Consider the following 18,357-nt stretch of genomic DNA (forward strand, 5'->3'; position numbering starts at 1 on the left):
GCTAACACCTAATTTATTTTTTTTAAATAACAAGGGGTACATTGTCATTTACCTATGTATATTGATGTTATATAATTCCACACACACACACACACATATATATTGTCCAGTAACACCATAAGGTTATTTTTCCTATATCCCTTGTAACACTTTTTGTCACTTAATTTGTTCAAAACATTAAAAAAGTTTTTTTTTTCTAATTTTCTCCATATAAATTATAGGCCTTTTTCCAAACTCTATTTATAAAAGTTAAAGGACTAATTTTTTTTTGTTTTTAGGCTTACTCATATATATACAACCTTCAATTTCTTAATATTCAACTATGAAACATATACACATATATGTTATCACCATAATTTTATGGTGTTCCACCCTATCCTTGAATCTTGTAAAAGCTTCAAACCTTATATTATTGTGAGGCATTAATTGCACAATGCATGTGATTTATTATTATGACAGAGATGTTGTATGTCATAAGTCTTTATCTAAAATATGGACCTTGGTCTATTTTAGAATTGGTATTGAAATCATGTGATACTAATCATCAGCTATGATTGTAACTTCATGTTATACCTTTACACTATGTTATTCTATATGGTTTAATAGTTTTCACATTACAAACGTCATGATTTCATTTGAAATGTTGGCATAGTCTATTGTATTGTTTTAATGTAATTTTGGCCATATAAAAGGTGTTGTTCCTCTCGTTATTTGTGAAAGTGGTATTAATTTATTACACTTATCTCATGTTTATATCGAATTCCATAGGGTAAATGTGAGACCTATGGATAGATCTACTCCTACAAGTGGAGCTTAGCCTTCAAGCCATGTATGGTGTCTCAACCTAACACATCAATGGTTAAAATTATTTTTTAACTGAGCCAAAAAAAAATTGCATTAAGGTTTTTATGGTGATGATAATGACTTTGTTGAGTTTTTACTATGTCACATTCATTTCACCAGAGTCCTTTTCCGGTCATACCACTCTGTGGCTAAGGTTTCAACGATATTTCTTACCAAGTATTATGTGCTTTCCCTCTTTTCGACGTTATTTTTCACAATCTGTTCTTTAAGAACTATTGGATTCATGCTCTATCAAGTGGAACATGTTCCTCTATAACAAGTCAAAATTTGTGACAGAGGTATGTTCTATTTAAATTTTATTTACGACATTTGTGTTATGACTTCATGGTTAAATGTCATTGTTTAATTTGTGTGTAACTCTTTCTGTTTTATTTTATTTTATGTTTGCAAAATAATAAGGGTTCTCTGCTACATAAAGGGTTTAGTTTCTAAATTCTAATTTCACTTATTCGTCAAGGTATTCATTCAAGGCATTATCATCTAGGGGCTTGATTAGAATATTAGATGCAGAGTCTCCATCCTTCTTAGATTTTTCATGCTTCCACATGTAGGTAAGATTTTATTTTTCTGATTAAGTTCTTCGTTTTCCAAAAGCTCACCTTGTTACCTATTTAAATTTTCTATATCCTTTCCAGAATATATCTTCTCTCTTTAAATTTTTACTCTTGGTCGATGTCATAGGTTTGGTCTTAAACCATTGCTATCTAGCAAAGGCCAAAGGGTGTACAATATTCCTTATTTGAATAGTTGTATCAGTCTTGATATCAAAATATTAAGGGAAATTTGTCTTTTCTTATTGTTCCTCTTGTAAGGTTAGTGTTGATGTATTATGTCTTCATACCTTTGATACATTCCTTTTTCTTATAGAAAAAGGGTCACCGTCATTGTGCATTAGTTCTTTTCTTCGTCTTCTTATGCAGTAATACATATATCACCTTTGTTTCTCTTTACTACATACCAATTCATGATTGCAAACCCTTATTGGTTACTTTGGTTCTTTATTTCGAATTACTAAATACATATTTTGGGTAATTCCAACCATAACCCAGTCAGGGTTTGGTCTCGTTTTCAAACCCTAAGGCTTTTGACTATACAACAATTCATTATTATTAAAATTGATGTCTCATTAGTTTTCTATTTAAACATGTTGGTATTTATAGCCATTTTATTATATGTCATTTATCACTTTTCTATAAGAGGATAGTAACAACAATGGATAGATATAGTTTAATTATTTGCTACTATTAATGTCCATCTGTAATAATTTATTATTCCTATCGTCCTTGGTGTTTTATATAGTATATTTTCTTCTCATTATTACACCCAAGCTTTAACTTCTTTTAATCCTTCTTAATTAAAATATTATATTGACTATTTTAATTTCATTGTACAGGAAAACATGTATGTGAAAATTACAACCAAAGCTTATTTAGGTGACTTATCGTCCTCCATTAATTTATAGTAATATTTTAGCACCTTTTGTGTCTTTCTTTTATATCATTTATCAAAAGTTCCTAACACATACATTTGTTTATTTTTTTATAGGTATGATTTTCGCTCGTGAGGGAAGAATCTTACAAATGTATTCAAACTAGATGTCCTTCTTGTTTACCGATTCATATCTCTATTTTAGCAGGTCGAGGTTTCCAACTCTTGATCCTATCTCCTATTTGGGCTAGATTTTCCTCTGCTCAAGGGCTAGAGTACCAAGTGATTTGGATTTTGGATTTTCTATCATAAATGTTTTATGCCTCTCATGGCATATACTATCCTTTGACGGTTTATTTTTGGATTTTAATGTTATAAAAAGGCTATAAGCCTATTTCTTTATTGGATTGTTAAGTACCATAGAATAGACTTATTTTTGTCTGCATAAATATTATTTTTTTATACATTTTCTATAGCTACATAAGGCCTTTGAATTCTAAATTTCCATTTTAAAATTATTAAGTTTTTACTACCAGTTCTTTCTCAATTAAACTCTCGATGTTTTTCATTTATAAATAAAAATTCTACTGGAAAATTTCAAAAGTTGTTATAGTTCTATTCCAATATAGTTTTCCCATTTAACTCATATCTCTATTATTTTCAAGTCAAAAATCCCTATTCTAATAAGGTCCTTATATAAAATAACTTGTATACATAGTTATATTTTCAAGTCTTCTATATCAATTTTAGTCGGTATATGATATAAATTCTTCTAATTTTCATTTATGTATACATATATTAGTATTATTCATATACTCTTTTTACGTTGTAATTATGTTTGTATATATTCTAAAAAGCATCTCTGATATAGAGTTAATCTATCAGTTCTGGTATCTATAAATAATATATATGTAATCCAAATTTGTCTCGTAGTTAACATTTATTCTACCAACGGCGTTATTGAATAGGTATCTTCCTCTAACCAAAACAATAAGCATAATAATTTAAACAATCAAAAAAAAATTTACAACATAATCGATATTCCTTGAATCATGGATTTTTCTATAGAAAAATATCAAAAAATTGTAATAGAATATTTATCTTCCATTTGTATTTGCATGCAAATCATAAATAGAATATGAAAATGAAAACTTAATAAACCAAATATAATATATAACCAGGTCCTACCCTCTTCATATAAAACAATTAAATATAAAGTTAGAGATATTGATTTGATATAAGTTTTTCTTTTCTGGGAAATTAATCGTTGGATATTTGGATCCTCCAAACCATGAAAATGTTACACAACCAATGTCCCCCCGAGCAACTAGGTCTTCAATTCTTCTTTTTCCTATCTTCTGCTACTTTCTTCTCCATAGTCTTTATTCTTTCTCAAAATAATGAGATGAAAGCTAGTAAAAACAACAAATATTACCTCATCTACCACTCTTCTTTGGTTAAGAACTACCTCCACCTCACCAACATGTGCCAGGTATTTCTTTTCTCATAAATGATCTCTTGTTTCCCACTCTTGAGGACAACTTGTTTTCTTCTAGGAAACAATTAATTGGCCAATATCATAATTGCTTAATTAAATATAATCACCTAATTAGATGCCTAGGACTTCTTGTTGGGTAATAACACTTCCTCAAAATAGTTGCAACATTTATCTCTTTGAGCCATTTGTAATCAATAATTAATCTCCCATTCTTTTCTCTATTCACAAAATAAAAACATATAATTACATCTGTACATCAGATATTATCATCATTAAATTTTGTTGGTAATTAAAGTGTTCATTTGTCTTGTAATGTAATATACTTTAACCAGAAATAAATGTATGCATATTTAATTACAAAATCATTAAGCTCAGTGATATGATATCCTCCCCCACTTAAATTTGACACTGTCTTGGTGTCTAATCAACAACTTTTTCCAGAAATGATTTCCAATTTTTATCAAAAAAAAGATGGATATGTTTCTTTGAAAGCATCATCCAACTCCCAAGTTGCTTCTTCCAGGATAACGTTTTTCCATTAAACCTTCAACTAAATGATATCTCCATTCTCGAGTGTAACTACCCTTCAGTCTAGAATACATAGTGGTTCTACTATGAACTCTCCTTCTAGTTCCACTTGTACATCATGCTAATCAATAACATGAGAGTGGTCATATAATATTACATGTCCTAGATAATGAATTTGTTTCTGGTAAAATGAATACTTGCTTAATTGGGCATATAGTTCATTATCTCTTAGAGTTTGATGAATCATCTACAAGTGTTGGTCATGGTCTTCTTTACTCTTCAAGTATACTATAATATCATCTATAAATACAATAATAAAATTATCCATAAATGGTCTTAATGCATTGTTCATAAGACACATGAATGTATCTAGTGCATTAGTAAGCCCAAATGGAAGTACTAAGAATTCATAATGCCCATAACATGTGCGAAATGTTGTCTTGTGAATGTCCTCATCCGTAATTCTTATCTGATGAAACCTTGACCTTAGATCAATTTGGGAGAAAATAGAAGCCCCTCTAACTTGATCAAATAAGTCATCTATTATGGGCAAAGGATATTTATTTTTGATAGTCATCTTATTTCGGTGTGTGTGATCTATACACAATCTCAATGTACCATATTTATTTTTTACAAGAAGAACTAGTGCTCCCCAAGGAGACACACTTGGCTTTATATACTTTTTGTCCAATAGTTCCTGTAATTGAATTTTCAACTCCATTAACTTAGGGATACTCATTTTGTAGGGAGTATTACAATGGAGCGGCTCCATGTATAAGATCAATGGTAAAATCAATATCCCTCCTTGGAGGAAGTATTAGTCTTTCTTATGGAAAAACATTTATATTCTATTCTAATATAGGATATTCTTCTAATGTAGTTGTTGTTTATCATCAGAAAATTCTTGTACTTGGACAGTGAATAATTGACACCCTTTTCTAGCATACTTTTTCATTTACATTGTATATATTTGTGTAGTAGGAAGCTTCCTTGGAATTCCTTAAACCATGTAAGCTTCTTCTTTATCATTAATACATGTAAAGGATTTTTCTAAGAAATTTAGTATCATTCTATGTGATTCTAACCAGTCCATACCTATGAGGATATCATAATATCCCAAAGGTATAAGGCCGAGATTGAGGGTGGTATGCATTCCATTGAGATTTATTATACATTTTTTTCTTATTTCAGCCGCCTTTCTTTTAGTTCTTGTGGCCAACTGCACTAACCAAGGCTTATGTTGTTTTCCTTTTGAAAGTTTACCCTTTTCAACTACAACACGTGAAACATAACTTAATGTAGATCCTAGATCTATAAGTACAGACACATCTTTATCATAATTTTTACCTTGAAATTCAACCATGGTTGGTTGATGGTATGCTTGCATCCTTTCCAATGTAGCACTGGTTCTAGATATGTTACAGGAAACATTGTTCACAATAGATTCTTCCTTAACATTATTTAATGTTGTCATGTTTTTAATGGATTTTTTGGGTCGTATCTCCATAGGTGGTTTCCACCACATCCCCAAAATTTAATCAGTGGTTTTATTGATTCACTAAAGTTTTTTTATTTCCTGTTCTCATTCCTCCTTACTCACCAGAAATATTTTGATTATTAAATTTTTTGTTATAATTCCCCACTTGTACACTTTCAGAAAAAGTAGGTTCTTGAATATTTTTCTTTTATTATTGAATCTATCATGTTTCTTTGATACCCATCCTTTTGAGCTTCCCCCTTTTTGCTTACTTTGATTGAAACATAATTTGGCCTTTCTAATGGTTTCATCCATGGTTTTGGGTTGATCAAACTCAATTCTTTCTCTATATGGAAAAGGTAGGCAACTAAAAGGTGACAAAATGGAAGGTGTAAAATCTAAATGAATTGGAAGTTATTTTATATTTATATATATATAAAGGGAACGATCACTTTAATACACAAATTTGAATACACAAATGAAAGTAAAGCAATAAATTAATTTTAATATTCAAAAATAAATTATAGATAATTTTTCTTATAAAATTTATTTAATTTCATTATTATTATTTTTTCCGTTTTAAATCGAAAAATGGTTAATGTTATTTAAAAACAAATATTTAATTATTTAATGGTTAATTTCATTTTGGAAGTTTATTTATATTTTTACTCACTATAAAATAATAATATTAAACTTAAATTGAAATTTTAAAAAATTAAATATATATTTATAAATAATATTTAAATTTAAACCTTAATTTTATATATATAAATAAATATTATTTTAAGAATAATTTAATAAATTATTAATATAATTTTAATTATCACAATATATATAATAATAGTACATAAATAAATTATATTTAATAAAAAAACATTATTTTATTATAATATTAAAATATTTTACTTTTCTCATATAAATATTTTTTATTAAATTAAAAATTAATTTTTTCTTTCAAAATTAAAATAATGCAACTCAACATATTAATTTGGTAAAATAAAAATCAAAATCGTTTTTATATTCGTTTTAATAAAAAATATAAAAACGTCTCACAATTAAAAAATAAAATGAAAAATGGACACGAAAAAAGCTATAATAAGTGGCATGTTTTGAGTTATAAATTTGGAAAAACCGCATATTATAAAAAAAAATTAATAATAGAAAAGCGCACAGTAAAAAAGCTCTAAGAAGTGGAAGTGGAAGTCTTCCATTCTAAATTAGGCCAAGACAAGACAAAACAAAACGAACTACTTTCTACTTTTAGAAAAGCGAACACTTAGAAGCTATACTGAACAGTAAGTCTTGAATTCTAAAATAGACAAACAATAAACAAAACGAGCATGGTACGCCACATATAAATTCTGCGACACACAGGAAGCTGTGAAGAGAAATTTATAAATTCTGCGACACACAGGAAGGTGTAAAAATATATTCAGAAGAAGAGTAGGAGCAAGAGAAACCATGGAAAATACTTGGGCTAAACTTCATTGGGATGTTCAACTTATGGTGCTCAGAAGTCTTTCTCCCGAGGATTTGCTCACACTGCAATTTTCATCTGACTATTTTAAATCCCTGCTCTCAGATTTAGAGTTTGTGATTGAGTATGAGAAAAACCGCCCATCTCACACGCCCTTCTACCGCCAAACCAGACGCACGTTCTGGCAGTTTGGCGTTATCAACCATCTGTGGACGTTGACTGCTTACGGCGACGGGTTCTTATGCTACCAGACGTTCCTACGGCCTTCAACAACTGAGAGGATATTTCTGGTGTTCAATCCTCTCTCTCACAACGATCGATGGATGGTGACGGCGCCGGACAATGACTGCAGCGGGGGAAGTCTCTCGGAGATTGCCGGAATCGCGTTTGATCGGAAAAACGGTATACCCAAACTCGTCCTGTGCCAGAAGTCGATTCCGTTCGATTATCGTTCTGAAAGAACCACTTATGTTAACAACTTCAAAGAGCTGACGTGGAAGAAACTACCAGAGTCAAGGGAAATTAGCAGTAAGCTAAAAATTGGCCCACCCTTAGATTGTAATGGTCAAATTGTGAATGGGCGTCTGTTGTGTTGGGTGATGGACTGTGTGCAAATTTGGTCGATTCCATACATGGTGCTGGTGTTTGACTTGGAAGAAGAGGTGTGGTTGGAGCCAATCCCCGTGAGCCACGAGTTGTCCGCTCCCGTGTGTATTGCAGAGCATGAAGATGAGGTGTGTTGGTAGGCGGCGGCAGCACAAATGGGATGATGGAGTTAAGGGTTTGGAAAATGGATAAGCTCCTCAAAATTTTCAGAGCAGAGGAATTCATTCCATCCCCACCTTCTAATTCGTTGTGGAAACGTCATGATCTGTTGGGCGGTCGGGGTGCTTTTTTGTGGATCACACGCTTCGACGGCTAAGAAGACGAAGGGGACGTGGAGATACAGCGTGTATGGGTTTATGACATGTCACGTCGTTCTTGGGAAGATTTGGGCACCTTATCATTGCCAACTCAGTATGACTTGGTGAGGGCGACACTATAAAGCTCTGTTTGTTTGGAACCCTGAGCTGCAAATTCTTGAAATATTTTGGATCCGACTGACATGTAGGAAGTCAAATAAATGACGCCGCCCCTAGTTGAAACCACCCATCTTCAGTTTGTTTGGTATTGTTTGATGAATTGTTTTGTATTTTCTTTACAGGCTTTGGTGACTTTTGATGAAATGTTTGGTATGAAAATAATAGAAAGTGGGGAAAAGAAAAACTTTTGACATCTTTACTTTACATGTAATCCTTTACATGGATTACAGTGACCACAATATGGAGGTGGAATTTTTTTTGTTTATTACTAATAAAATTATTAGTCTTTTTTGGAAAAAATATACAGAGTTTAAATCAACATAGTCGCTGAAGTAATTTATTTATAATTCTTTTATATATATTATTTAATATTGTATATTAAAATATTTTATTTATAGTTTTATTTTTATTTTCTATTAATATTTTATAAATGTTATATAAAGAAAAGAATTAATTATACATTTTTTATTAGGAGAAAGTATTTGAAATTTTTTACATTTAATTTTTTTTTTTTAAATTGATATAAAATTATTTTATTTGAGATAGATATTGAAATATTTTAGTTATAGTCAGTATCAATATATATTTATATATTTATTTTACAGTAAATTGAAAATAATTTTTTTTTTCTTACTTTCAATTACTTTATCTATATAAAAAAATTGATATAAAATTATATTACTTAATATCAACATTTAAATATTTATATTTTTTAAAAAATTAAAAATTACACTAAACTAAAAATATAAAATTTATATTTTTTTCTATAAATTCTCAATTACCTTATCTTTATATAAAATCATATTATTTAACATAAATATTAAAATATTTTATTTATTATTGAAAATAAAATATTTTTATTATTTATAAAATTACATATTTCTTTTTTATTTATTAATATTTTTATTCTTATTAAAAAAACACATATCAATTATAAACTAAAATAATTATTATACATCTCCCTTATATAGCTCAAGGATGTCCCATTTTTGTGAGTTTATCTTAGTCAAGATGGGCTTGTGTGCTTATGGTTTATCTCAAAGATTTTCCAGACTTTTTGTATTATTTGAAGCTAGGGTCCACGGAAAGTTATGTAATCTTAAGATTCTGAATTTGTGTTAGAGCGCATTACTATGTTATGGGTTGTTTTTTTTTTTTAAATTGTGTAAATTTAGAATATAATATTAAGGTGGAATTATTATCTATAATTAGGGACAGAGGTAATCATAGTGGATTAGAAAAGAGTATCAAAAGTGTTATGAAGAATGTGAGAGGTGTTGATAACAGTGATATGAATGTTAAAATCAATTTTGATCTATCTTAATTCTAGATCTACCAAGCATGGCAAGATTCATTCCTCTGTTTTGGCAGAGCATGCAGATAAATCTAACCGTCACATCTATATCGAGGAGGCCCAAGTCGTTGCTAGAGTTAGTCATTTCCATCATCATAAATTGAGGGAGGTCTTAAAAATTGAAAAAAAACCAATAATTTGAATAGAGACAATGGCTGGTATATTAGTAGAAGTTAGGTCCCTCTGGTGTCCTAGTTTTTTAGGTTTTTTTAGTATTTATTTTATTTACTTGTCTATCTATGTAGGTATTGGTCTCTTTTTATAGTATTTGTTGTTGATTTATTTTTCATTAGAGTTTATTTTCTTGACCTTTCATGTTTTCTTAAGAATTTTATCCTCTGATTTATTCTTAACTCCTTTTAGTATATATATATATATATATATATATATATATATATATATATATATATATAATTTTACTTGTGTATATTTTTGTTTTATTTTTATTTATTTTCTATTAATTTTTTTTAATTTAGTTTATTTTATTTCCATTAATTATTTTTATTTATTAAATGATCTTGTCTTTTTTATTCATTTTTATAATTTTTGATTTCCCTCTTTATTTGGACTTTGATTGTTTTTAATATTTGATTTAATGAATTAATTTAAATATTATTTTTCAAAAATTATCCGTTTAATATAGCCTTTACTTATTAATATTTGTTTTTAATAATTAATAAACTAATATCATAGTTTAAATATTATTTTTCAAAAACTAGTTGTTTAATATAGTCGTTACTTATTAATATTTGTTTTTAATAAATTAATAAACTAATATCATAATTTAAATATTATATTTCAAAAACTAGTCGTTTAATATAGCTGTTACTTATTAATATTTGTTTTTAATAAATTAATAAACTAGTATCATAATTTAAATATTATTTTTCAAAAACTAGCAGATTAATATACCTGTTACTTATTAATATTTGTTTTTAATAAATTAATAAACTAATATCATAATTTAAATATTATTTTTCAAAAAATAAATATAATTGTTACTTAATAATATTTGTTTTTAATATATTAATAAATTAATATCATAATTTAAATATTATTGTTCAAATATAGTCGTTACTTTGAAAAAAAAAATTGTTTCTACATTGCCCTCTATTTAAGCCTTTGCCATAGTCTACTTCTTCATCTGGTCTTGATAATGAACCACACTCGTTGGTTCAAAACGTGTCGCTAAAAATTTCTCTTATGTGATTTCTACCGAAAGACTTTGCTTAATTCATTATGGATAACAGAACCCTGAATACAGAAACATGAAATTAATTAAATGGGTTCCTTGGTTATTTTCAAGTGGTAAAGCAAAAATAATTTAGGAAAAGTGGTTCTCTAAATTATTTTTGAATGTGAAAGTGGGTTTTAATGTGTAAAACACATACTACATGATGTATTTCAATCATCCTAGTGGAAAATGGCTAGTTGATCTGATGTGGGTGCATCTAACCTGGGTCAATTGTTTATTAGAGGAGTTAGTTTGTAAAGTTAGGATTTAATTAATTAATGTATTTTTCTAATAGTTTTAAGGGAGAATGATGATTATTGTAAATAGGAGAATATTCAATAATATTGTGGAAGGTTTGAGAAAATTATGGATTAGTTAGCTTTTATCTAGGGATAAGAGATTAAATGAGAAATGTTTGGGATCATAAGAGATTGTTAGGGAGTTAGTTTAGGGATCTAGAACCTACTTGCGTTCTAATCCATTTGTATAAATTGAGGAGGTGAGCCTATGAGGCATGAAGTCATGTATTATGTGAGTGAGTATGAAGAATGAAGAAGCCAATCATTGGGCCAATAATTATTTTGGGCCAATAATTTTCCTATAATTATTTTGAACTTAAATACCATTGTGTTTGGTAATTTGGTTTTAATTTGATGTGTGTGTTTGAAATATGGTTGTGTTTGAAACATGGTAATAGTTTGGTTTTAGTTTGATGTGTGTGTTTGAAATATGGTTGTGTTTGAAACATGGTAATAGTTTGGTTTTAGTTTGATGTGTGTGTTTGAAATATGGTTAGTTTGGTTTTCAGTTTGATGTGTGTGTTTGAAATATGGTTATTTGTACCTGCATCTTAATTTTGGTATCAGAGAGAGTTATGAGGGTTAGAGATTTGATGGCATGATTGTTTGTATCGACAAAGACTGCGAGTTGTGCGCATCACATTGTTGCATATGGGATGGATGTCATTAATTGTGCAAATAATTCTGGGATCAAAACTCGCATATCACATGTGGGATTGATTGTTCGAATTTATCATATTCCAGTGATATGATAATTCATATATTTGAAGAAAATCGTTTCAAAGTATTCCGGAAATGAAGATGCGTTTAATATGAATCTCACGAAATCGCTTAAAGGCTATGAGATTGTGTCGGATGGAGTTGTTCATAGATAGAGATTCTATGTCAGGGTTTGCAGAGAGACCAGTAGTTCTGATTGTGTCGGATGGAGTTGTTCATAGATAGAGATTCTATGTCAGGGTTTGCAGAGAGGCCAGTAGTTCTCCTAGCTAAAGGACTTTTCTAGGATCGTGACAAAGGAGATTGAAAATCGAATTAAGTGCACCGACTCTAAGGTTGTTGCAGATCAGCAGAGGAGCTCGAGGCCTTCAATTTGAGCTTTAGTTGACTATTACCTCTTGATATTTTCCAATTTTTGTTTTCTGAAGAGGAGGTTAAAGTTGTTGGCACTCAATTCCACCTTCGATAGCTGGAAATGAATGACCAGTGTTTGAATCATGGAAAAATAATTACCAGAAAATCGTTGTTCATCCACTCAAAGATCGGCGAGGGAATATGCCTGCGTGTTAAGAGCCATAGGGTTATTTAAAAGCGTGATTAGATTAAGAAACCAAAGATTAGTTATTGTCCAAGATCTGTTTTGTACCCAATTTTTTGTTTTTCCAGGAAGAAAAAGCTAAATTATATTATATTGAGTCAATATAACAGTTACAATATGGAACATATCCTGCTGATGAGACCAGATACAATATAACAGTTACAAAATGGAACATATCTTGCTGATGAGACCAGATAAGATGGGGATATGGATCACAAATACAAACAGATCCGTGTAGATGAGACACATCGTGCATTAAGCAGAGGGGAAAACGGCGGAGAAACATATATATGCCAAACAAAAGCAAAGGAAAACAAAAAAGGTTAAGAGAACCAGAACTGATAATCAAAAGCCTGGGAGAGAGAAGTCCAAAATGGAAAATGCTTCCCCTCCAGACTTTACCTCCAAGGACCAGCAGCCTGGATCAAGATGAAGACCGTTCTTGGACAGGCTGTCTGCAAGCTGGTTCTGTGCCCTGTAGATGTGCTTGATGGTGCAATCTCTCAAGTGGCCCCAAAAGAACATGATTCTGTCCATCCAGGCAGAGAGGTGGGGGCGGTTGATGAGGCATTTTCCATTTACATGATCGACCATGATCTTTGAGTCCCCGAAGATGGAGATGGTGCGAATATCAAAATAAATACAAAAAGCAAAAAGACCAGCAAGGGCCTTTGCTTCAGCCAGGCTGTTGGTGCCCATTCCAGAATTCCAAGAGAGATTGTACTGAAGATCCTTGTCCATGATAATGAGAGCTCCGCAACCGCAGAAGCAACGCCATCAAAGAAGGCCATTGGGAGGAGGGCTTGTAGATCTTTTTGACCAATTCTGTTGATTGCTTTTAGATTGGGAGGCTTTATCGGAACAGAGTCATGGATGGTAATGATGTGTTGTAGAATATCGTCGAGAGGCTCCTTGGCTTCCTTAAAGATAACTTGGTTCCTCCACCTCCATGCACACCATAAAGAGGGAGCGCCATGAATCCCGTTGACCACTCCACCATTCAAAAGCATCGTGTGTAGAAGCGTGACTGACCTGGGGGAAACCATATAAGCCAGCCAATTCGTGCCAAAGATGCAGTATGGAATTGCATTTGAAGAACATGTGAAAAATTGTTTCTTCTTCTGCTCTACATAAGATACACCTGCTCGGCCCTTGCCACTTTCTTTTTCTTAAATTTTCCTAGGAAAGATTTTTGTGGTTAAACACCAGCAATGAGAAAAATATGAGTTTTGGAGCGCAGCCAGTTTTCCAGAAGTCTGTAGCCAATTCTTTGTTGTGCGTGCATAAACAAGAATCTTGTTTATTGGACGTTTGGTCACTTTAGCGAAGATTGTTCCGGATACGTGTCATTACACAACATCGCCATCCTGGTGCAATTGTGTTTCCTGCATCACAATTTGGAGGAAATCAGGTTGATCTGAAAATATCTGTCGAGACGGAAGTAATAACAGACACACGCGTTGCATGGTATTTATATATTGCGAATAACCACATAGGTTATTGGCCAACTCATTGTTCGATATCCTTTCTCTTGGATTTGTCGATGCCCAATTGAACGTTGGAAGCGTTATTACTGAGATCGCTTGCAGGCTTCATATCTTTTTATAGCGATAGTTTGAGATCACCTTTTTCCATCCTCATTGCACGCTCAGAGAAAGTGCGTGTGAGACTTTGTTGCTTTACATCACTGGCGGAGGCTGAGAAGAGGACAATAATGAGTCTTCGAGCTTTATCTTCTCTATCATCGTAAACTCTGTCAGGCTTGTAGATTGAAACTAGCACATTAAAGAAACATCTACAGCAGAAGGCCAAACAGGGAACTAGAGAATACAAAGTTTAAGAAGCAAGATAGAACCTAACGAGCAGTTGTATCTGTCGAAAGAAAAGAAACCGATTTAATGAATTTTTGTTTTAAATAATTGAAAATATATAAGTATATTGGTAGTAAGTAGGAATTTAATTTTCTATGAAAATTGGAGCAGATTGTATTATTTCATGTAGTTGTAGAAAAATTTTCCAAGAGGAGTAAACAAAAAGATCAATCTTCGATGTTATGAGTGCTTAGTAGGAATAAGTGCTTTATTAAAGTGGATTTTTATAGTGGGTCTATAGGTAATGAAGTAAAAAGAGTCAAAGTACACCAAGGTCCATTGATGTAAAAGTTAATTAAAATTTTGGAGTCAAAAGGAAATTTAAGTCAAGTCAAAAGTGTCATTGATTGTAATGGGTGCATGATCGGCGGAGCCCGACACCCAATGTTAGGTCATTGCAAATACAATTTGAAGAGTTACTGCAGTTGTTGTTTGCAGCAAAAATGAGCAAGAAGTGCTCAGGAGTAACATTCAAGTGAAGTGAACCATTTTCCAAGTTCAAAAGAGATAACTTGGTAAAGTGATTCAATTGCAGATTATAGTGAACAAGGTGAAGTTCATGAAAGAAGAAGCATATGAAGATGTAGACTCCAAAGAAAGGCCACGATGATGCCATAGTAATTGGCATTCGTGATGACAAGAAACAGATTTTTGAATTAAAGGTATAGCTTGATGTGTTTCTAAAGCTGTCACAAAGACAGAGACATGGATGGGTAATAAAGCGATCAGTTAAATGAACAATTAAACAATTGATGGAAAGAAGTCAAAAGTGTAAACTAAAAGTTTTCGAATCAGAGAAACTCAAGACAAATATATGTATATATTTGTGAACCAGAGAAAGGATCATTGCTTGGTGACAATGATGATGAAATGAATGTGGGTTCGATTCCCAACAATGGCACCATAAATTATTCTAAAAAAACAGCCATTGAAAATTATTGTGCAGATTGAAAAGAGGAGTAGTCTACCTAGGCGGAGGAATGGCCCGGTTTCCATCACCGCCCAGAAAATCATCTAGCTCCGGCCGTCGCCAATCCCTCCGCCCTCCGCCACCCTCCCCTAGCTCCGCCACCCTCCTTCTCCACCAACCTCCCCTGGCAATCCTGACATTCCCTGACAAAAAATCCGATCGGAGCTGGCAATCCTGACATCCAGCTGACAGATCGAATCGGAGTTGGAATTGCAACCGCAGAGAATTATTGACATTTCCAATTTGAAATGAGGAATTGTGATCCCGCGGGCTTCTCACTCACCTTCCTCCTCGATTCGGCGCCTCCCTTCTCCAAACCTTGCCGACCTCCTTGCGCACAACTTGAATGGTAAGTATGCAACAAAATTGACCATGTCAGACTACTCCAACAGACCAAGCTTTGCACTTTCCGCGTTCTTCAAATTTGGGGTTTTCAGTTTCTGTATCAGTAATGTTGTAGAATATGGTTGCTATGAAAGAAGGGGCTTTGAATCTTTCATCAGTGGTGGTTGAAGGTTAGAAATAAATTGTGTGTTGCGGGGCTTGCGGCTTTGATTTATTTGGTGGGAGAAATTGGCTTTTGGGGTTCTTCGATCCCAATACCAGATTGCGTACAACATGTCTAATTGTTCAGCTTATGAAATGCCTGCCTCTCATACAAGAGCTTTGTTGCAGACAAACCTGGAGTGATTTTTGGAACACAGTGCACCAATCATGCCAGTTCAGTATTTGTCCAAGGTAAGGCTCATCATGCTTTTGAGCATACTCTCTCATCTGATGCAGATAAATGATTAAAGTAAGGGTTTATCTATGCAACCAAGAGCCTTTTATCTGCAATCTAATTTTGTGAAAATAATTGGCATTATTTGCCATGTAATTTTTGTCTTAACCTTTAGTTTGCAGAACCTTTTATCTGCAATCTAATTTTGAGAAAATCAATCGCTTTTATTTATAATTTTAAGAGTCATTTATCAAAATTTAGCCCATATAATCAATGGGATCGTGATGTTCAGTGATGAAAGCAGTAGAATACGAAGCGAGAACCCACCAAGGTTCGATTCCACTTTTTGGGGTTGGGGTTAGGGGATTTTGAGGGAAGAGTGTGTAATAATCAGTAATATCACATGTTTCGGTCATACCATGTTGTGAAATAGCATCTTAGTTCCTCGCAGGTAATACTAGATTCTTTTTTTCTACCTTTAATTTCTTTTTGTGGTTTGATTGTTTGATTTTGTAACGACAGTTTGATAAAAAAGCATCTCTTCTAGATTCTGCATTGAACAAGTGGTGGCAGCCCTCTGAAGCAGAGACTGCAGAGTATTTCAGCCTCGGAGCTCTCTGGAGGATTCAAGCACTGATAGTGAAAGTGGACATGGTACTGAAAGATATTTAAGCTTCAAAAGTGAATCCTACAATTCCAGTGAAAGAGTAGGAGCATGGGATGCTGTCTCCGAAGATTCAGGGGCCTATCCTAATCATTTATGGAATCTACAAGATCGACTTGGGCACCTGTGTTTCCAGTATTTTGAGCGAGCGTTGCCTTATGGAAGAGTCCCTCTAATGGAAAAGGTAGATGCTCTGTTACCTGAGGCGAAAATCCTTCAATGAATTCTATGATTCCTTTGTTTATCTATTATAAAGCCTTCTGAAAACATTTCAGTGAATTTTCAAGGCAAGACAAGTGTGAAGAAAGATATTGAATTTATTGCTGAAGATCTTAGAAGTTAATGTTCGAGTAGATCTCTTAGTTGGATTCTTCTTCGGTTCCTTTCGGCATAAAATTCTTTTTATTCTCATTTAGTTGTACTTTGCTCCTGCAAGTCAATCAATTAACACGTGGATTTCCAGAATTGGTTTCTTTAAGAAGCGTTGATCTTTCTCCAACAAGTTGGATGTCAGTGGCATGGTAAATTTTCTGCATCTTATTGTGAAATCATTTAACGGTTACTTGTATCGCAGATTGCATCACATATGTTGAAAGCTTTGTTGGGTGTGGAGCCTAATTATCTTCTATATTCAAAGGTAACGCCACATAGGACCCCAGTTCGAAATGGGGGCGGCAACGCCACCCGTAAAATATTCGCTGCAGGGGGGGCGGCTGCGACCTTTGGGAGCCCCCCCCTGGCGGGGGGTTTTGGGGGCAGCACCCCCGAAGCTAAAAACAATTGTAAAATTGCCTTGTAAAAGTATAGTAATTTCTAGTCAATCTGGGTCGTTCATTAGGCGGATGATCTGACGGTAGAACTTATGTTTAGTTTAGGGTTTTTTGCCCTAGAAGACAACTCCTCTCTTTGTATGAGGGTATTGTATTTGAGGCTGTGTGATAGATGTGTATTCGGTGAGCGAGAAACAGAGAGGTGACACTGTGAGAGAAAACAGAGGATATTACAGCGGATTTGTTGTAGGTTGTGTCTCTTCATTTTGCTGGATAATAGAAAGGAAGGACTGGTTGTTCGGGGTGGACGTAGCCCAAACTGGGTGAACCACGTATATCTGTGTCTTTCTTGTTTTGTGCGTTTTCTGTGTTTATATTTCTACAATATTTTATGTGTTCCATTGCTCTGTAATATATAATTTTCTAACAAGCTTTGAATTTTCAACATTAGTGCTATGGTGAAATATAGCCCTCTAAGAAATTGGGATTTATGTTCTGGATTCTAGGTATCCTATTTATCATCTTCAAACTTTAGTTGAGGTTCACATCTCGAGTCTTTTTTTAGCAAAATTATTATTATAAAGTTGTACCTGCAAATTGTTTTGTTCCTTTTGTTCCTTTTGTGTTTTGGGTAAATCGATTGTCATTTAACCAAATTAGTAACCAAATTATCCATAAACCATTTCATATATACAAGCAAACAACAACAAGTAATCATGGCACCAGCTCAAACTTGATGATCACGAAAAAATCCCAGGATCATGTTCAGCAAGGAAACCTTCTTGATGGTCCCACCAATGGC

At 32.6% G+C, this 18,357-nt stretch overlaps 1 protein-coding gene across 1 annotated transcript; it reads right to left on the reverse strand.

Moving 5' to 3' along the window:
- Positions 1-12,904: 12,904 nt before the first annotated feature.
- LOC149215439 (uncharacterized) lies at positions 12,905-13,300 on the reverse strand. Its single transcript, XM_089389712.1, has one exon. The coding sequence runs from the start codon at positions 13,298-13,300 to the stop codon at positions 12,905-12,907; it is 396 nt and encodes a 131-aa protein (XP_089245838.1).
- Between the last annotated feature and the right edge of the window lie 5,057 nt (positions 13,301-18,357).

The sequence above is a fragment of the Pinus tabuliformis genome, chromosome 1_1 (assembly GCF_031772625.1).
Source record: "Pinus tabuliformis cultivar Carrire ecotype Pingquan chromosome 1_1, CPIR1, whole genome shotgun sequence".
In the NCBI taxonomy this organism is placed as follows: Eukaryota; Viridiplantae; Streptophyta; class Pinopsida; order Pinales; family Pinaceae; genus Pinus; species Pinus tabuliformis.